Source organism: Molossus molossus, unplaced genomic scaffold (genome assembly GCF_014108415.1).
Source record: "Molossus molossus isolate mMolMol1 unplaced genomic scaffold, mMolMol1.p scaffold_m16_p_6, whole genome shotgun sequence".
NCBI lineage: Eukaryota > Metazoa > Chordata > Mammalia > Chiroptera > Molossidae > Molossus > Molossus molossus.
The window spans coordinates 84,123,271-84,142,441 of record NW_023425399.1 but is presented as its reverse complement, the minus strand read 5'-3'; the positions used below and the strand labels follow the sequence as shown (position 1 = coordinate 84,142,441).

At 43.2% G+C, this 19,171-nt stretch overlaps 1 protein-coding gene across 3 annotated transcripts in view; it reads right to left on the bottom strand.

The window, feature by feature from the left end:
• RNF138 (ring finger protein 138) overlaps positions 1-13,326 on the bottom strand; it is a 29,304-nt gene extending 15,978 nt beyond the window's left edge. Inside the window, exons 1-2 of one of the 3 annotated variants that reach the window (XM_036245674.1) lie at positions 13,302-13,326; positions 12,606-12,779 (exon numbers count right to left, since the gene is read on the bottom strand). In XM_036245674.1, coding sequence (XP_036101567.1) covers positions 12,606-12,715 — 110 coding nt within the window. In that variant the 5' untranslated portion in view covers positions 12,716-12,779; positions 13,302-13,326. Of the gene's footprint in view, positions 1-11,819; positions 11,968-12,605; positions 12,798-13,301 lie in introns of those variants that run through there. The other 2 variants (XM_036245673.1, XM_036245675.1) reach the window with 2 other exon arrangements.
• Positions 13,327-19,171: the final 5,845 nt, after the last annotated feature.

The window sequence follows — 19,171 nt, the reverse complement described above, 5'->3', positions numbered from 1 at the left end:
TCCATTCCCAGTCAGGGCACATGCCCAGGTTTTGAGCTTGATCCCCAGTGGGGGACATGCAGGAGGCAGCCGATCTATGTATCTTTCTCACTGATGTTTCTATCTCTCTCTCCCTTCCTCTCTCTCTAAAAAATAAAAAAATAAAAATAAAAAACATATTTAAAAAGGAAATTCTACACATGTATAAAAAAAAAATTCACAAAAACCAGGAGTCAAAAAACAAAACAAAACAAAACAAAAAACCTGCAGAGTGGGGAGGAGGGTGTCAATGGGGGGTAAAAGGGAGGAAATCTATAATATTTACAACAAAGATTTTTTTTTAAACCCACAAATACTGAGATACCATTTTTCAGTTGTCAAACTAAAAACTAGTTCTAAAAATAATAATAACTGGTGTTAGAGTGCTCCACATATTTGGATAGCAATTTGCCAAACTTTAAAGAAAAGGTGTCCCAAAAGTCTGAGTGCTATTTTAAGCTTTAATAACTCCAAAGGCACCCTAGCCAGTTTGACTCAACAGTTAGAGCATTGGCCATGGACCAGTGGATCTTGGGTTCAATCCCCGGTCAAGGGTACGTACCTTGGTTGCAGGCTTGATCCCCGGCCCCAGTGGGGGTCATGTGGGAGGCAACCAATCAAAGTATCTCTCTCACATCGATGTTTCTCTCTCTCCTCCCTCCCTTGTACTCCATCTAAAAAATCAATGGAAAAATATCCTTGGGTGAAGATTAACAACAACAACAAAAAAAAACTCCAAAGGTATAAATACTACAAAGTTACAAAACCATCATTTATAAGTTTAGTTCTTTAAATTAAAACTTAAAAGTTTAATTGTCAATGTTTTGTAAACTTTGAATAATAAATTTTTAATTTAAATTATTTGTTTCAGTCAGTGTTTGCATTCTCTAATCAGAGGAGTTAGAACAAAAAAACAAAACAAAACACTAACTGGAACAATAGTCTAGACAAGCAATTTCAACCTTTTTCATCTCATAGCACACGTAATTATTAAAATTCTGTGGCACAGCAAAAAATGTATTTTTTCCTGACAAGACAAAAAATATAGGAATAATTATGATTCATTCACACTGATGGCTACTGTTGTGTTGGCTGTTGTCATTTTTTTATTTGACAATCTAAAGGAAAAGAGGTCAGTACCCCTGACAAGTTTTGCATGTTTTAAAAATTCTTGTGGAGCACTGGCCCGGTAGCTCAATGGGTTAGAGCATCACCTTAGGTCTTGGTCCCATACAAGACGCAAACAACGAATGCGTAAGTCTCAGTCTCTCTCTCTCTCAATCTCTCCCCCCATCACCTTCTACTCTCTCTAAAAATCAACAGAAAAAATAACAATTAGAAATATGGATCTGGAAATTAGAGGGAAAAATATAGAGTAGATAAGATGAGAAGAGTGCTAAAGAAACAATCTAGATAAATATAAACATTTCAAGGGGTGTTCAGAGAAGAAAGAGGCAGAGAAAGAGAAGAAATAAGATTATGTATTGTTATAGAAGTCAAACCCTAATAAGCTACCAAAGAGAAATAATAGTTAAGAGATGAAGATAAAACTATATCACCAGGCCTGGCTAGTTTGGCTCAGTAATTAGAGCATCAGTCAGCCCACGGACCGAAGGGCCAGTAGTTAGCTTCTTGGGAATGTACCTGGGTTGCAGGTTTGATCCCTGCCCTCGGTGGGAGTTGTGCAGGAGGCAACCAATAGATGTGTCTTTCTACCTTGATCTTTCGATATGAGACTGGATCTTTCTCTCTTTCTTTCTTTCTCTCTCTCTCTCTACCCCTCCCTCCCTTCCACTCTAACTAAAAATTAATGGAAAAATATCCTCAGGTGAGGACTAACAAAAAAAATAAATAAATATAAATATTAAATAAAATAAAGAGGCTAAAGGTTAAAAGATGTTCCTTCATTAAAATATAAGGCCCTGCATGTTCCCTCTACCTCAGGGTCTTAGTCTAGAATGTTCCTTCTCCTTCAGAATATTTTATATACAAACACAGCTGTCTACAAATTAACAACTACACATCACTTAAATCTCAGCAACAATATCACTTCTTCAAGAAATGGTCTCTGACTACCTACCCATCCACCCCCAACCCACCCTAGATCTCATCTCCTTATATTCTCTCAGAACCTATGAATTTGTACATGTTTATCTGAGTATTTATTTCAAATAAAATATGTCTCTTGCCCTGGCCAATTTGGCTCAGCAGTTAGAGCATCAGACCATAGACTGAAGGGTCGTGGGTTTAATTCCCGGTCAAGTGCACCAAAAAAGAAAAGAAAATAATATATGTCTCACCAACAACTACTCCAAGAGAGCAGGGATCATATCTATCCATTCACCCCTGTATGAATAGATAGAGCTGGCCACCTAATAGGCATTCATTAATATTTGCTAAAGCAATGAATGCCAATTTACTTTAATCCAATCAAAAAGCTATTAAAATCTCTTAACCCAAAGATATCATCCATAGTCCTCAAATCAAAACCATGAGCACCTTCCATGCAAATACACTTCGTTAAAGCTGTAATCATTCCTGTATGACATAGCTGACAAATTCTATTGTATTTTATCCATCGATCCAGCAATTCAACTTGTGAAAATTTATCTTACAGGGAAAATCCCCACCTGTGAAATGGTATTTATACAAATTTAATCATTGAGGCATATCTGTAACAGCAAGAAATTAGAAACAACCTAAATGTTTATGAATCTGAGACTGAATAAGTAATGATACATCAAACAATACAATACTAGAAGAACACTAAATATGGTCCATGAGGTCAGGGATTTGTATTTGGTTTGTTGAACATTACAGCCCTAGTATCTACAATAGTATTAGCACATAATGATTAGCAGACATTTGATCCTGTCCAAAACATCCATTGCAGATATTTGGTTCACATCAAAAGGTCCTTGAAATTTTGTCTTATCAAAAATGTCCATGAGCATATTTAGCCATGCCAAATCATCCTTGATATTGGTCCTGTCCAAAAGGTCTATAGGTTCAAAACCCACAATGTTTATTTATACTCCGTTTACAGGATTAATGCATAAAAAATACTATCGTGTTTTCTTGATAGAATAATTGTGTTGTGTCTGTGTTGCTAATAATAACCCTTCAATTCTACAGCCTAGCTGATAGTGGCACATGGGGTTAGGTCGATGGGCTGGCACTGGCATCTCCATAGATGTTTTGGACAGGACCAAACGTCCTGCAAGGTACATAATGTACAGGCAATGTTGGATGAATGAATGAAAACTCTACAATCAATAAAGAAACAATAAGAAGGCCCTCTATGTACTGACATAGAATGATCTCCAAGATAGTAACATGAAAATAACAAGGTACAAAAGAATTCATACAGTATGTTGTCCTTTGTATGAACAACAAGAAAATAATATTAACAACCTTATTTATATAGGTATCACTAGAAGGATATATAAGGTAACAGTGATTGTTGGAAACAGTCATATTCCCTTTATAATTAAGAATTACATCCCAGCCAGTGTGGCTCAGTGGTTAAGTGTTGACCCATGCACCAAGAGGTCACTGGTTCAATTCCCAGTCAGGGCACATGCCCAGGTTGTGGGCCAAAACCCCAATAGGGGACATGCAGGAGGTGGTCAATTGATGTTCTCTCTCATCGATGTTTCTCTCTCTCTCTCTCTCTCCCTTCTTCTCACTCTAAAATCAATTAAAAAAAAAATTTAAAAAAAAAGAATTACAATACTCTCCATTCACCACAATTCCTTTGGTATTCATTACCTGGACCAAAAAAAAGTTGAAATAGATGCCTTTCTATTTATAATAATAATCTAGCTTTTTGTGAATGTGCTCCCCACCTATTGGTCACTTAGTACCCATCTTGGTGTCCAGATCAACTGGCCCAGTATAGCAGTGCTTATATTCAAGAAACTCTTATTTTACTTACTAATGGCCCCAAAGTCATTCACATACTTTTATCACAGTATATTTATTGTTGTTAATCTCTTACTAAGCCTAACTTATAAATGAAACGTCATATATATATATATATATAATATATATATAAAATATATATATATATTATATATATAACATTGTATATATAGGGTTCAATTCTATCTACAATTACAAGAATCCATGGGAATCTTGACATTTATCCCCCCGTGATAAAGGGAGACAACTATACCGAGACTGCCAGACACCATAGGGTAACATTCACTAAGGCAGAAATTAGGAAAAGGCTGTGTTAAGTCACTTAGTGTGCTAGTTAGAACACTGTTCACCAAGGATTTATTTGCCACCCCTTCCATCATAAAAGTAACTAACATACTTCCCCCTTGCGATTGCTATTGGGCATGGCCATGTGACTTATTTCAGTCAATGGAATATGAGCAGAGACTGGAAATACGCTTCCCCACTTCTTGCACTTCTGCATGATAAGACCATGCCCCAGGTGGTTTACTGACTCCAAAAGAATTACAGACATATGGAGCAGGCCTAAAAGCAACCTGGAACCTAAGGCCAAGCCCAGATGAGCCAGCCTACATCACTCAAATCACAGCTGATCTGTAGACTTATGAGCAATAAATAAATGCCAGTGTTGTATGTCAAAAAAATTTAAAATTAGCCCGGCTAGTGTGACCTCAGTAGTTGAGCACTGACCCATACACCAAGAGGTCGCTGGTTCAATTCCCGGGTCAGAGCACATGCCCAGGTTGTGGGCCCAATCCCCAGTGGGGGGCATGCAGGAGGCAGCCAATTGGTGTTCTCTTTCATTGATGTTTCTATCTCTCTCTCCCTCTCCCTTCCTCTCTCTCTAAAATCAATAAAAAAAATTTTTAATTAAAAATTAAGAAATATCTAGCTTTTTGTGTGAGATGTTATGGTTATTAAATTAGTAAAATAATTCTACTATTTTTATGGATTTTGAAAACTGTAAAACACATATTATTATTCACAAACATTACCTCGTATGTTCCTTCCAAAAACCTATGGAATAAGTAACATGTTTCTAACCTTGTTTTATGGACCAAAAAAAAAAGATAAAAGTAGCTAAATGACTCTGATGAAGTGATACAGCTATAAGCTGTGCTCTCTCAATACAACCCATTCATTCCTTTACTCAATACTGAATGCACATAATAGGCTCAGGTAAGTAAAAGTAGACCTGGGGTACTGACTTTATACAGCTTACAGTCTAGCCAATGAGAATGACATTAGTCAATCATCTGATTCTAAAATGTTAATTATAAGCTGTGATAAGAGGTACAAAGGAAAGTTATTCAGGTCTTCTATCTGCAACTGGACTATTTTTTCCTCTGTAGAACCAAATATATATCTATAAAACTGCTTACTCCTCATCTCCTTTTGGCTACACCATCTGAATCTGCCTCAACAGAGCTTATTTCAAAACAAAGTAGAAGGGGTAGGGTAAAGGGTACAAATCAAGATTACTAAAACTATTTTCACATATCGAAGGATTCTATGTGTTTAGGATAGTACATTACTCTGAAACAACTTAAAGGGTTATTCTTTAAGGTTCTTTCAACTTTAAACTAGCAGATGCTAGAAGAATTTCTATTCTTACCCATTCTCTTCTAACAAAAGGCTGATCAACAGATGTTGAGAGAGTAAAACTTCCCCACCCATCATGCTGCTGATTTTAGTAAAATCTGGCACCTTTTATCCTCCTAAGTCTATAATCAAAGTCTATCCCCAAAACCTTGAACTTAAAAAAAAAAAAAAATCAGACATTTTAAGTTGGTCTTCAGGACTTAAAATTAAGTCAATTTTCTGTTACATAATTAAATAGCATAGTTTTAAAAAAAATTATGTCAAAGTCTTAAAAACCTTAAGCCCTGGTCAGGTGGCTCGGTTAGTTGGAGAGTCATCCCTTACACCAAAAAGGTTGTAGGTTTGATCCCTGGTCAGGGCGCATATGGAAAGCAACTAACCAATATTTCTCTCTTACATCAGTGTTGCTCTCTCTCTCTAAAATCAATAAACACATCCTTGGTGAGAATTTAAAAACCAACCAAACAAAAAAAAACTTAAAAAAAAACCCTCTGATCAGAAATATCCATTTATTTATTTATTTATTTAGTCCTATGTGCCCCTAGCGGGAACTGAACCAAGGACTCTCTGGTCCGCAGGTGGACGCGCAACCGCTGAGCCAGGGCAATATCCATTCATTAAAAGGAAAAAAAGGCTCTGCCTGGCCAGGTAGGTCAGTTGGTTAGCGCGCAGTCTCCATATGCCAAAGTTGCAGACTCCATTCCAGGTCAGGGCACATACAAGAAACAACCAATGAATGCATAAATAAGTGAATAACAAATCTCTCTCTCTCTCTCTCTCTCCTCTCTCTCTCTCTCTCCCCCTCCCTCCCTCCCCACTTCCTCTCACTCTCTAAAAAATCAATAAATAGCCCTGGTTGTTTTGGCTCAGGGCCAATGGAGGGAAGGATCTCAGGTTTGATTCCCAGTCAAGGGCATGTAACTTGGTTGCAGGTTCATTCCCCACCATGGTTGGGGTCCTGGTAACCAAACAATGTCTGTCTGTCTGTCTGTCTGTCTGTCTGTCTCTCCCCCTCCCCCCCTCCCCCCCCCTCCCTTCGACTCTCTAAAAATCAATGGTAAAATACCCTTGGGTGAGGATTAACAAAAAGATAAATAAATATTAGGAAAAAAAAGAAAAATGATGGTCTAGAGCAGCCATTTCTTTTTGTTGTTGTTGTTCACATAGAGTGGGGAGGGAGAGAGAGAGAGAGAGAGAGAGAGAGAGAGAGACAGAAACATTGATGTGAAAGGGACATCGAGTGGCTGCCACCCACACAACCCAACCAGGGCCGGGGACAAACCGCAACCGAGGCACGTGCCCTTAGCAGGAACCGAACCCGGGTCTCTCTGGACCGCAGGCCGATGCTCTACCACTGAGCCAAACCAGCCAGGGCTAGAGCAGCCATTTCTTAAATTAGCAAGAACCCATATAAACCTGGCTTTCAGAATTATAATAAATCTGTAGAAAAAGAATTTTTAAAAGTTGTATGCTCAAACAAGATACCAATAAATTTGTTAAAATTTTAAGAACTATAAACTGAAAATTCAGGGATTGGATAATCCAAGGCAGGTTAATAGAGAATTATATAAATCTGTGCTTAATGAGAAGCAAAAGCAGATTTACATTAGCTTATTATTATTATTATTATTTTGGTTAATCCTTACCCAAGGGTATTTTTCCCATTGATTATTTTTAGAGAGTGGAAAGGAGGGAGGGAGGCGAGGTAGCAGAGAGAGAGAGAGAAACATTGATGTGAGAGAGACACATCAATCGTTGCCTCCCACATGACCCCGAATGGCACCGGGGATTGAACCTAGAACCTAGGTACTTGACCTTGACCAGGAACTGAACCCGAGAACTTTTGGTCGATGCTCTAACTGCTGAGCCAAACCGGCCAGGACTATATTAGCTTTTTTTAAAAGATGCCTCCTTACAGAGATGCCTAAAAGCAAACAGATTAGATTTCCATTTTTAAGTCTGGCAAGGCATCACCTTGTTATTATATGTGAATTTCATTGTAATGGAACTTACATCTAACAGTATACAAGAGTTATTTATTTCCTTGACTATTCACAAAAGGGAAGAAAGGAGGTTTGGTTCAAAGAATCTTTGAAGATTACAAAGGAAGACACTAAAGATAAATACCTTACTACTCTGCCAGTCTATATCTTCTTCTGAAAGCTTACTTTGAATACCTACCTGCTCAACCTCAGCATTCTTAATTCAACTTTACATGCTTTTCAAAATATTACATCTGACTTAAGCATGTGACACAGCTGACTACTGTTTCCTGACAATTTTTCTGTTTCCACTGTCCCACTCTATCCTGAGTTTTCTTCCTATCCTGTCCATTCCTTCTCTGGCTGTACTTTTTTTCACTCCATAATACTTATTTATTTTAAAATATGTTTTTATTTATGTTAGAGAGAAAGGAAGGGAGAGGGAAAGAGTGTTACATCGGTGAGTAAGAAACATCAATTGGCTGCCTACTGCACGCCCCCTATTGGGGATGGAGCCTGAAACCCAGGCATGTGCCCTGACTAGGAATCAAACCAGCGATGACACTCAATCCATTGGCCCACAACAACCAGGCCTTCACTCCATATTTAAAAATGTATTCTCTGCCTGGCCGGTGTAGCTCAGTAGTTGAGCAGGTGTGGCTCAGTGGTGGAGCATCAACCCATGCACCAAGAGGTCACCAGTTCGATTCCCAGTCAGGGTACATGCCCAGGTTGTGGGCCAAATCCCCAGTGAGGGGGCATACAGGAGGTGGCCAACTGATGTTCTCTCTCATTGATGTTTCTATCTCTCTCTCTCCCCCACCCCCTTCCTTTCTCTCTAAAATAAAGGAAAAAAATTGTTTTTTGTTTGTTTTTTTTTTTTATCCTCACCTGAGGATATTTTTCCATTTTTTGTACAGATAGAGTGGGAGGGAGAGAGAGGAAAGGAGAGAGAGAGAGAAACATCGACGTGAAGGGACACATCGCGTGGCTGCCACCCGCACGACCAACCAGGGCCGGGGACAAACTGCAACCGAAGTACGTGCCCTTAGCGGGAACCAAACCCGGGTCTCTCCGGACCGCAGGCCGACGCTCTAACCGCTGAGCCAAACTGGCCAGGGCAAAAAAAAATGTATTCTCCAGTGCTTTGTTCTATCTAGGCCCTAGCTGTCTTTCAATTTATACACTTCTTTCTGTGGCTACGTCCATATTCACAGTTTTAGCTCCATGTATCCTAGCCCTACCCTACATACACTCACCTAATTAAACATTCATCAGATCTTACACGATATCCTTAAAATGTCAGAAATCTCTTCTCTCCAGTCCCAGTATCATTACCTTCATTCAGGTTCTAATCATTTCTCTCTCTGATACAGCAATGGATGACCTCTTAACTAGCCTCACCACTAACAAGCTGGACCCTGTACTAAAGAGAACTTTCTAGCCCTGGCCATGTAGCTCAGTTGGTTAGAGTGTCGTCCCAATATGCCAAGGTTGTGGGTTCAATCCCCAGTCAGAGCACATACAAGAATCAACCAATGAATGCATAAACAAGTGGAACAACAAATCAGTGTTTCTCTTTCTCTAAAAAAGCAATCAATAAAAAAATAATAATAATAAGTGGAACAAATTGATGTTTCTCTCTTCTTACCTCTCTCTTAAATCAGTCAATTAATCAATCAATAATAAAGAGAACTTTTTAAAACTGAAATGTGACCATTCTACTCCCCTGCCAAAAATTATTGAATTGGTCTCTATGGCTTTCAGGAAGTTTTGGCTTACACAGTAAATTCCTGCCAGTATCTCTCAGCTCTATCTCCATTACACTTATCTTTGGCTTCAGCCAAACTCTGTAGTCCAGATGTAGTCATGTTCTGTAATCCCTGATTGCCTCTGCATATGTTATAAACCTAATCTGGGTATTAACCCAACAAACCCTGAATACCAATTCTGACCTAAAAGTATTACTTCATCCAGGAAATCTCCCCCAGGCTGATTTAGATACCTGTTCTCAATGCTCACATAAAATTTTCTACCTAAATCTCTTTCATATTAATCACATTCATGTATAGGACTTCTCCATTAGACTATTAAATAGTCTCCAGGGAAAAAGCACTTTTTATTACCTGTACCTGACATACAGAAAGCATTCAACAATTGCTGTTTGAAGGAATAAACGGGGATTAAATGGGGATTTATATTTTGGTAAAGTTATTCTAACAATAAGGAACTTGTTCCTTTGACTAGAAAACTAGTGGGCAAATCCTTTGCTGTCATTGAAATGGTAGTGAAAACTTTTATTTTCTAACAGACCCACAGTGTCACGGTAACTCAAAGCCATAGTTATCACTTCATCTCTCACTACCCATCAACCAGAAACTGACTTTGGAGCTACCTATAAATTTGTTTAAAGGCACAGGTTTGTCTTTTGTGAAAAGGGAAGAGCAAATGACATTTTATTTTATTTTATTTTTCTTTATTGATTTTAGAGAGGAGAGAGAGATAGAAACATCAATAAGAGAGAACATCGACTGGCCGCCTCCTGCATGCCCCTGACTGGGGATTTGGCCCACAACCTGGGCATGTGCCCTGACCGGGAATTGAACCAGCAACCTCTTGGTGAATGGGTCAATGCTCAACCACTGAGCCACACCGGCCGGGCAGCAAATGACATTTTAAACTAGATTATTTAAAACAGAATTCTAGCTCTGGTTAATTTGGCTCAGCAGTTATAGAGCATCGGCCCACGGACCAGAGAGCCCTAGGTTCGATTCCTGCTAAGGGCACGTACCTAGGTTGCAGTTCAACCCTGGCCCCGGTTGGGGTCGTGCAGGTGGCAACCAATCAATGTGTCTCTCTCACATTGATGTCTCTCCCTCTCTCCCTCCCACTCAATCTGAAGATAAATGCAAAAATGTCCTCGGTTGAGGATAATAAAAAAATTAAAAATACATAAAATAAAACAAAACAGAATTCTATTTCCCCACCACACTCCTTCCAAGTAAAACTACATAAAATAAAACAAAACAGAATTCTATTACCCCACCACGCTCTTTCCAATCAGGCCCTGTTCCACCATTACCACCCCTTCCAAATAAAATTTCTTCCCCTTTGCTTTCTTGAATTCTTTGTTCAACCATAACCTAGAGTAATCTAGTGTATACTGGAGGTTTATAAGGGACAGGGGCAAAAGAGAGGGGATGGAGGAGGGTATTAGAGCAGTGTTCACTCCCCTTATCAACAAAGTCTGCTCTATATTTATTTCATTTCCATATCTAATCTGATCACATCCAAGCCCAATGTGTTGATTTGAGAAAGGTCAACAATCATCCCTACTCTCTTTTTCATAGCCTTGAGGTCAAGCATAATTTCAGTATGATTTTAAATGTCCCATAGGGAAGTGCTTCAACAAACTGCTTGGAATTCTGGGGGGAGCTAGAGATTACAACGCATTCTATAAGGTTAGTGACCCAGAGGGTAATCGAAATAATTTCGTCCAGAAAAAATCTACTTCCTCTCACTTTGTCCTTCATTCCCTCCCTTCCTTCCGCCCACTGCCAGCACAAGCATGGGAAAGGCATCAAGTTATGATAATGAATGCTGACAGATTAAAGGCTAAAAACCTACACTGTGCCCTAGACATCTAAAAATATTTTTCTAACAATCTGCATTTGCTGCTCCAAATAAAAGGAATTTCACACTGTCATTCACTTCCCTTAAACAACAAAAACATACGTGGCATAACTTCTACCATGAAAAGCCACACAACCACCACAGAAGAGGAATAAGACAGGCAGTACAGTAAAGACTGAAGAGTGGAGTGAGCGGAATGGGACAATTGTAATGATTACCCCAAAATAAAATCTATTCTTTACAAACTATAAACCTCCCCTCATTAAAAAAAAAAAAAAAAAAAAAAAGAGAGAGGAGAGAGAAATAAAGAAAGGTATTTAGAAACTTGTTTGATTCTTCTCAGCTCCTTGCAAGCACAGAGAACTTTCAGGCCTGGGTGTATTCTTTTCAAATAAAGATTTCCAGACCTCACCTGCCAGAAATTCTTTTGTAAGTTTGGAATGGAGCCTGGGAATTGGTATGTTTACTGAAAAGCTCCCCAGGGACTATGATCAGCAGCCAGGTTTGTCAGAAGGGCCTTTACAAGAAGGGCTCCGTCCAGCCCTTACTGAAACTGCCAGTCTATAAAATCATCGAAGTTCTCCCTATAAATATGCCAAATCCAACAGCGTGACACCTCACCCAGGCCCTGTTACCCCTCCTCTTCCCTGGAGTCACTGCCTGATTTATTTTCAGTTCGTTCGGAGCGGCAGTCTTCCTTTCTCCTCTCCACCCTCGTAATAACCAACTAATAAGCAGAAGGGTAAAACAAAGGGAAACTATCGCTTCAATACCCGGAAATCCTGTCACTTCTAGCATAGGAGGGAAGAAAACCCCCGAGGGCGGTCTCACAGGCACTACATGTAAAAGGCAACAACGCACTTCATAGGGTGGTCTGGGAAGCAGGGCTCGTGGGTTTGGAAAGGAGGGGCTCGGACACTGGAAGGAGAAGGCACAACTTGCAAGGAGGGCGGCTGACGGGCGGGCGAGCGGGCCGCGCCGCGGCGGGTTTTGACACTCGACACCCAGCCTGCACTCGGGTTGCTAGGAAACAAAAAGGCTCCACGTTCCCTGCCAGTCCTCCGGCCTGGAGGAGAGGAGAGCGGCCGCGGGGCCTGGAGGCTCCCCAGGGAGGCCTGGGCACCGCCGCGGGGCGCCCAAACCAGGGATACCCGGGACCCCGAGCTCGGGCTGAGGGGCCGGCCGCTGAGGGGCCGGGCGCGGCCAGAGGGCCCCGAGGTCGGAGGGAGGGCCGACCCGGCTCAGGCGGATCGAGACCGGGCCCTCCGCGCAGAGCGGCGCTGGGGCAGGCAGGCCTCGGCGAGCTGGGCTCCTGTCAGGTCGCAGCGGAGGGTCGAGGGCCGGATGCGGGGCCTAAACGACGCCCCCCCCCCCCCAGCATCCCGCGAAGAGGGGGAGTCCACTCACACGTGCTGACAGGCCGCAGTCCGCACCGGCGTTTTGAGCACCTCCTGACAGACCGGGCAGTAGAAATCATCTTCAGTGTAGGAAGTGGCCGCGGAGAGGTCCTCGGCCATGGCGGGGGTAGGGAATCAAGGCGGCGGCAGCGGCCGAGGTGGCACAGGCAGTCCAGGCCGACTCCTTGCGCGAACCCAGAGGGGGATGGGAATCGTGTGAGGAAGCGGCTCGCGCCAGGAAGGGGGCGGAGCCCGGGTGGGGCGGGGCCGAACGCGAGACACCTCGGCTGCCCGGAGAGGGTCGGCCCCAGGGATGCTCCTCCCACCGGGGCGGGCCGGGAGGCGGGGCCTGGCGGGAGGCCGCAGTAGGAAAACCAGCGATTGGTTTCACTTTCACTTCTACTGCGTCCCGGAGCACGCAAGGAGCGGCCCCTTTCGCCCGGATAGGCGGCCAGAGGCCACGCCTGTGCTGGTACCTAGGACGCGGCCTCGGCTCCACCCCTGGCCCTCTGTCTACTTCGCTCCCGTCTCCCTTTCCCCCCAGCTTATCGGTTCTTTTCCCTACTCCTAGTCCCCGGCCGTCTGGCTCCCCGCCGCCACCCAGTCTTTCCCTAGGCTCCCCGCCCTGCCCAACACCGCCTGCGCCCCGCCCCTCTCGCGTGGACGCTCACTTGGGAGCAGCGGCGCCGCTGGTGGAGCCACCTACCTGCAGGTGCTGATGGAGTGTGCCCCCGCGCCGGTCTCGGGCTGATCCCTCCGCTGCTCCCTTCACAGCCGAGGCCGGGAGGGGAGTGGCGGGTGCTGTGCGCTTTGCTCATCGGCCCGAAACGGGGCCGGGCCCGAGGCTCACGGTGCACCGGAATCCCACCGCCCCCTCCGGCAGCTCTCCCGTGGCATTGCGCTGCCTGCGACCTGCCCAGCAGGTCACCGAACCCTAGAAGGCGACGAACACGGGCGTAGGAGTGGGGAGAGGGCAGCCTCCGTAACAACGGCGCGTGGCGCATTCAGCAGGTTGTGACGCAAACAGCTGAGTGCCCACCTGTACCTCCCCCTGCCTGCCAACACCCGCGACCTCATTTCTCAAAGCTCCTATCAATTATAGTGGGCTTTTTCAGGATTTTTTTCCTCAAAAAAGATCATTCCCGAATGTTAAAGATTTGGTCCTTACTATCTGCCCTTGTCATAATGTTTTGATGGTGTCAAGATGTGTTATGAAGCAAGTAATATCCGTTATGGGATTTTAAGCCTTAGGGAGAGAAAAAAAGAAGAGCTCCCTTAAGAAGGTTTCGGCCTAACACTGTGACTGATTAGTCACAGCTGCAGATGCACTGTTGCACCCACAACTTTGTTTCCTTTTCTTTTTTTTTGTACGTGCCCCTATCAGGAACCGAAACGGGACTTTCTGGTCCGCAGGCCCAGGTTCCAACCGCTGAGCCAAACCAGCCAGGGCTTTTTCTTTTGGTTTTTGATAGCTTTGAAGAAAAATGACATGGAAGCATGGATCAAGACATTTCGCCGTTATTCACTACATGCTTTTTTTAAATTGAATTTCTTTTTCTCTTTTTTTCTCTTTTAGAGAGAGAGAGGGAGAGAGAAACATCAATTTGTTGTTCAATTTATGTATGTATTCATTAGTTGATTCTTGTATGTACCCTGACTGGGGATGGAACCATGGGGAGGACTTGGACCAACCAAGCTACTCTGCCAGAGCATGTTTTTATTTTGTAATGGGCCCATAATTTGCAGATATATTCACATAATTGATAGATCTCTAAGATGGAATCACAGCCACATAAAAGGAGCTAAAGAGAATCTGGAACGTCATAAAGCATCTTCAGTTAGCTTCCAGAAAAAACAGGTTTCATTACCATGCTGTGTTAAAACTCTCCACTATAGTCTAATTAAATCATAAATAGAAGCCATTGAAGGGAGATGTTAGTTCAATTCTGTCATGTATTGTCCAACACTGTCCTTGGCACTATGTTAGATGTTATGAAGGTGTTAAGAACTTTGTTCCAAGCTAGTTCACACCCTTTTTTTTTTTTTTTATCCTCACCCGAGGATATTTTTCCATTTTTTGTACAGATAGAGTGGGAGGGAGAGAGAGGAAGGGAGAGAGAGTGAGAAACATCCATGTGAAGGGACACATCGAGTGGCTGCCACCCACATGACCAGCCAGGGCCAGGGACAAACTGCAACCGAAGTACGTGCCCTTAGCGGGAACCGAACCCGGGTCTCTCCGGACCGTAGGCCGACGCTCTAACCGCTGAGCCAAACTGGCCAGGGCTAGTTCACACTCTTGAATGTCTATGAAAATGAAAGGGGGAGAGGGATATTTGCCAAAATATTAAATTTTTCATTAACCCTTAATATAGTATTGAAGATAGGAAGTGGAATGATTGGATTTGTGTGGACTTAGAGAAAACCTTATGGATGACATGGGTCTTAATGTGCTTGTTAAAATTCCTGCAATAACTCAGCTGGTGTGGCTCAATGGTTGAGCCTTGACCTATGTAGCAAGAGGTCACCAGTTCAATTCTTGGTCAGGGCACATGCCCAGGTTGTGGGCCTGATCCCCAGTGGAGGGCATGTAGGAGGTGGCCAGTTGATGTTCTCTCTTATCCATGTTTCTATTTCTCTCTCCCTCTCCCTTCCTTTCTCTCTAAAATCAGTAAAGAAAAAAAATTTTTTTTTAATTCCTGGAATAATACTCATTGAATTATTTGTCCAATAAACAGCTAAATCCCTCTACCAGGCTGCAACATTTTGTAGTTTTGTTCCCTTTCCTTCCTAACAAGAACAGTGGAAGCAAAGCAGGAAAGTCAATTTTAGCTTCAGATTTCCTGGAAGAAGGATGAGCACTTGATGGGAGAGGCAGCTGACAGTAGTCCAGGTGCTTTTCAAATTCATTTATAAAATGGTTCTTGAATTCCAAATTTCACCTTTTTAATAATATATTTCCAATCATATTTTACTCATTTTGACCACTTTAGGAAGTAAAGTGTATATTCTACCTGATAGAGTTTCCCTTTACTCACTGGGAATCCTTAACCAGAATATTCATTTTGTAACTTTAATTTTATTTGCTTCATTCCTTCAATGTAATGGTAGCCTTACTAATGCCCTCACCCAAACATGTTTGTGTTACTTCCTGGAATATTCTAAGAAGTCATTTGGCATATGTGTAAGCATAAAGTCAGTATATGGAAAACCATAAAAAACGTGGGCAAAAGGAAAATGTAGTTACCCTCTAAGAGTTAAGCTTAGAAAAATATACCATAATTGCCAAACAACACAATCTTCTGTCCTGGTAGCAATTCATATGAAAAACTACTTGATATTTTTATGGCAGTGTCAGATTTACTGAAAATACATTCATCAGTGTAAGTAAAATGTCCTTAGCTTCTGGACAGTAGGAGAAAAACCCTAAAGGTTAGACCAATTTGATAAACTTAGCTTGTTGCAATAATTTAAATAGTTCCTTTAAGTTTAGGTAAAAGCACTCAGTCGCTTAATATTCCATCTTTCTCAATGTGCTCCCATCAAAATGGCATCCTGGAGGATAGGAGGAAGGACAAGGGTAGCTAACATTAACTTGAGACACTACTGGGGATTCTGGGAATCTGAAATCTGCAAGGTCTCCTTTCAATTTTTGCTAGACTTTTCTGAAGCAAGGCAGATGTTAGCTGCTCCCTGAGGTGCAATGAACCCTGGGCATTCTGCTGCTGGTACCTTACTAGTGAAGACTGCTTTGGCCTATCTCAGCTGGCTCAAGGCTTTATGGTGTACCCTGGTTGATTTAGCCTCACAAACACTATAGAACCTTCTGAATCTCTGTCACAATCTTCTAGTTCCTTGACCTTCAACATGGCAGGTGCCTTAGCAGACCCTCATACTCTCAAGGCAGCTAATGTCCATGGCATCCCTTGGGGTCCTTGCCTCTGCCACTCTGGGAGGGAGACTTATTCTGCCTAAATATCCTATGTCACTGGATTTACATGAAGTGATGACCCCTATGTTGGTTCTGAATAGCCTATAAGGCCACGTGTTTCCAGCTCCTCATTTCTCAGTACTCCCCTCAGCCTATCTAACACACCTTTCCCCTACTCTGTCTCTCTTTTCTAACCACATTCCTTTTCACTGGAAAGAGTGGACTTTTCCCCTTGCCACATACTGATGATTGGGCCCTCCCATATACAAAACTCTCTAATCTAATCCACTAGGTCAGATAATTAGCACCCTAAATTTAGAAGGCTAATTATTTCCTTGCAAAGCCTGGCTTTGTCTTACTACAGAGCATGAAAAGCCTGTTTTGCTGGTAAAAGTGGTTGTCTTTGAAGAAGTGTACTGGGAAGCTGGGGGATGGGATGGGAGGGAGGCTCATGTTCATTCTCACTGGAGGATATTTTTTCCATTTATCTTCAGATAATTTGGGAGGAAGGGAGGAAGGAAGAGAGAGAGAGAGAGAAACATTGATGTGAGTGTGAGAGAGACTCATTGATTGGCTGCCTCCCACCTGACCCTGAGCAGGGGCAGGGACCCAAACGCAACCAAGGTACGTGCCTTAGATGAGAATCAAACCTGAGACTCTTTGGTCCAGGGACTGAAGCTCCAACCGCTGAGTCAAACTGGCCAAGGTTTCCAGTGGTTTTTAGAGAGAGTGGAAGGGAGGGAAGGAGAGGGAGGGAGAGAGAGAGAGACATTGAAGAGAAAGACATCAATTGGTTGTCTCCCAAACACACCCTGACAATGGCAGGGATTGAACCTGCCATCCAGGTACCAGCCTTTGACTGGGAATCTAAACGGAAACCCTTTAGTGCACAGGCCAAAGCTATAACCACTGAGACACATGGGCCAAGGTAACCCTTTGGTATCTTTTAAATTGGTACCATGTGCAGTGTTGACATTCAGCTAGTTTGCACAAGTACTACTCTGCTAGTCCTTTCCAGGCGGTCAATAGTCAATCCTGAATGGCCAGTTGTTCATTTGATTCCAGTTGTTAAATATTTTAAACATTACTCTTGACTGTAAGATACCTTGCCAAGGAAGAAAGAGAAACAGAGCCACAAAAGCAAGCAAGAAAGTTTTATTGAAGCGTTCCGTGGCAAGGTTTACTGGTCCACGTGGCGGGGGCCAGGGAAGGTGCACTGTTATGGCTCCCCAGGGAAGTTTTATAGTGGAGGTTGAGGAACAAAGAGAGGAGGTACTTGATTCTGAATAAAAAAAGAGGGAAGGTATTTGGTGGTTTCAATTTCTCCTCTGGCTGTCTATTTCCTGGTCATGTGACTCCCTGGAGCCCGCCTACCTTACATTCCGACCTTTTATGTTAGATAGGGGTGCCACTTTCTGTCTAGCTGCTTCCTGCTGAGTAGGGGCATCATGGGTTGGGGAGGTCAGTGGCCAGCGGCTCAGTTGGGAGTCGCATGTAGGGGTAAAGCAACATCTGGTTCACAGCCACTCAAGAAACCTCACGGATGCGGTTCTGCAAAAATCTGAGGAAAAGAGGGGCAAACATCACTAACAGGCAGATAACTGGGAGAGGCTGTGGTGTTGAATTCCTGTCCACAAAGAGGACAAGGTCTGGGTCCTCTAGAGGGGAATCTGACAGTCCCTCATGAGGCCTATTGAGAAAGTCTATTAGTTCTGTACAGGAGTGAGAAGGTTCTGGTAGCACAGCCGGAATTGGAAGTAAGGTGGCTGGGTTGAGCCAGGGGGAAGGTGACAGAGTGATTGAAGGGTTTTCTATGAATAGGAGATGAAATTCCTGTATCCGGGAAGGACCTAGTAGGGAGAGAATTATGTGAGAGAAGGTCAGGGAGTCTATGTGACGAGAAACCAGGTTGGCATAGGGTCAGTTTAGTTGCTTCTTTTGCAAGTTCAGCAGCGGCGCCTAACGCTTGAAGGCAGGGCTGCCATCCCGGACAGTGGTGTCCAGCTGTTTGGACAGGTATGCCATCGGGTGGTAAGTAGGCCCTATCGGTTGGGCCAGGACTCCTACCATATTTCCGTGTTTCTTGTTGGTGAAAAGGGCATCTGGGATCAGGCAGAGCGAGAGAAAGGGAAGAGATTAAAGTGTCCCGAAGGGTGGAGAAGGCCCTTTTTATGGCGCTGGGTGAAGTGAGAGGTCCTGCAGGAGCCTCTCTGTGTAGGGGGCTTGGATAGGAGGGCAAAATTAGGTATCCAGTACCTACAGAAACCAATTAAATCAAGGAAGGAGATCTGTTCCACAGTCTCAGGTGGCTGGAGGTTGCCGAGGGCTTGGGTCCGGTCTTGGGTCCGGTCTAGAGTAAGGCTTCTTGTGGTACGGGTTAGAGAAACACCTAGGTAAGTGACAGACTTAGTGTGAAGTTGGGCTTTAGCAGAGGAGACACAGTATCCCCTGGAGCCAAGGAAGTTAAGGAGAGGAGCAGTATGCTGTTTCGAGGTGGACAGCAAAGGGCTGCCTAGGAGGAGGTTATCTACATATTGAAGGAGGGTACTGGGCTTGAGTGAACAGGAAGATCTCATGCCAGAGCCTGTCCAAATAGGAGTGGGCTGTCTCAAAACCCCTTTGGCAAGACAGTCCAGGTGAGTTGC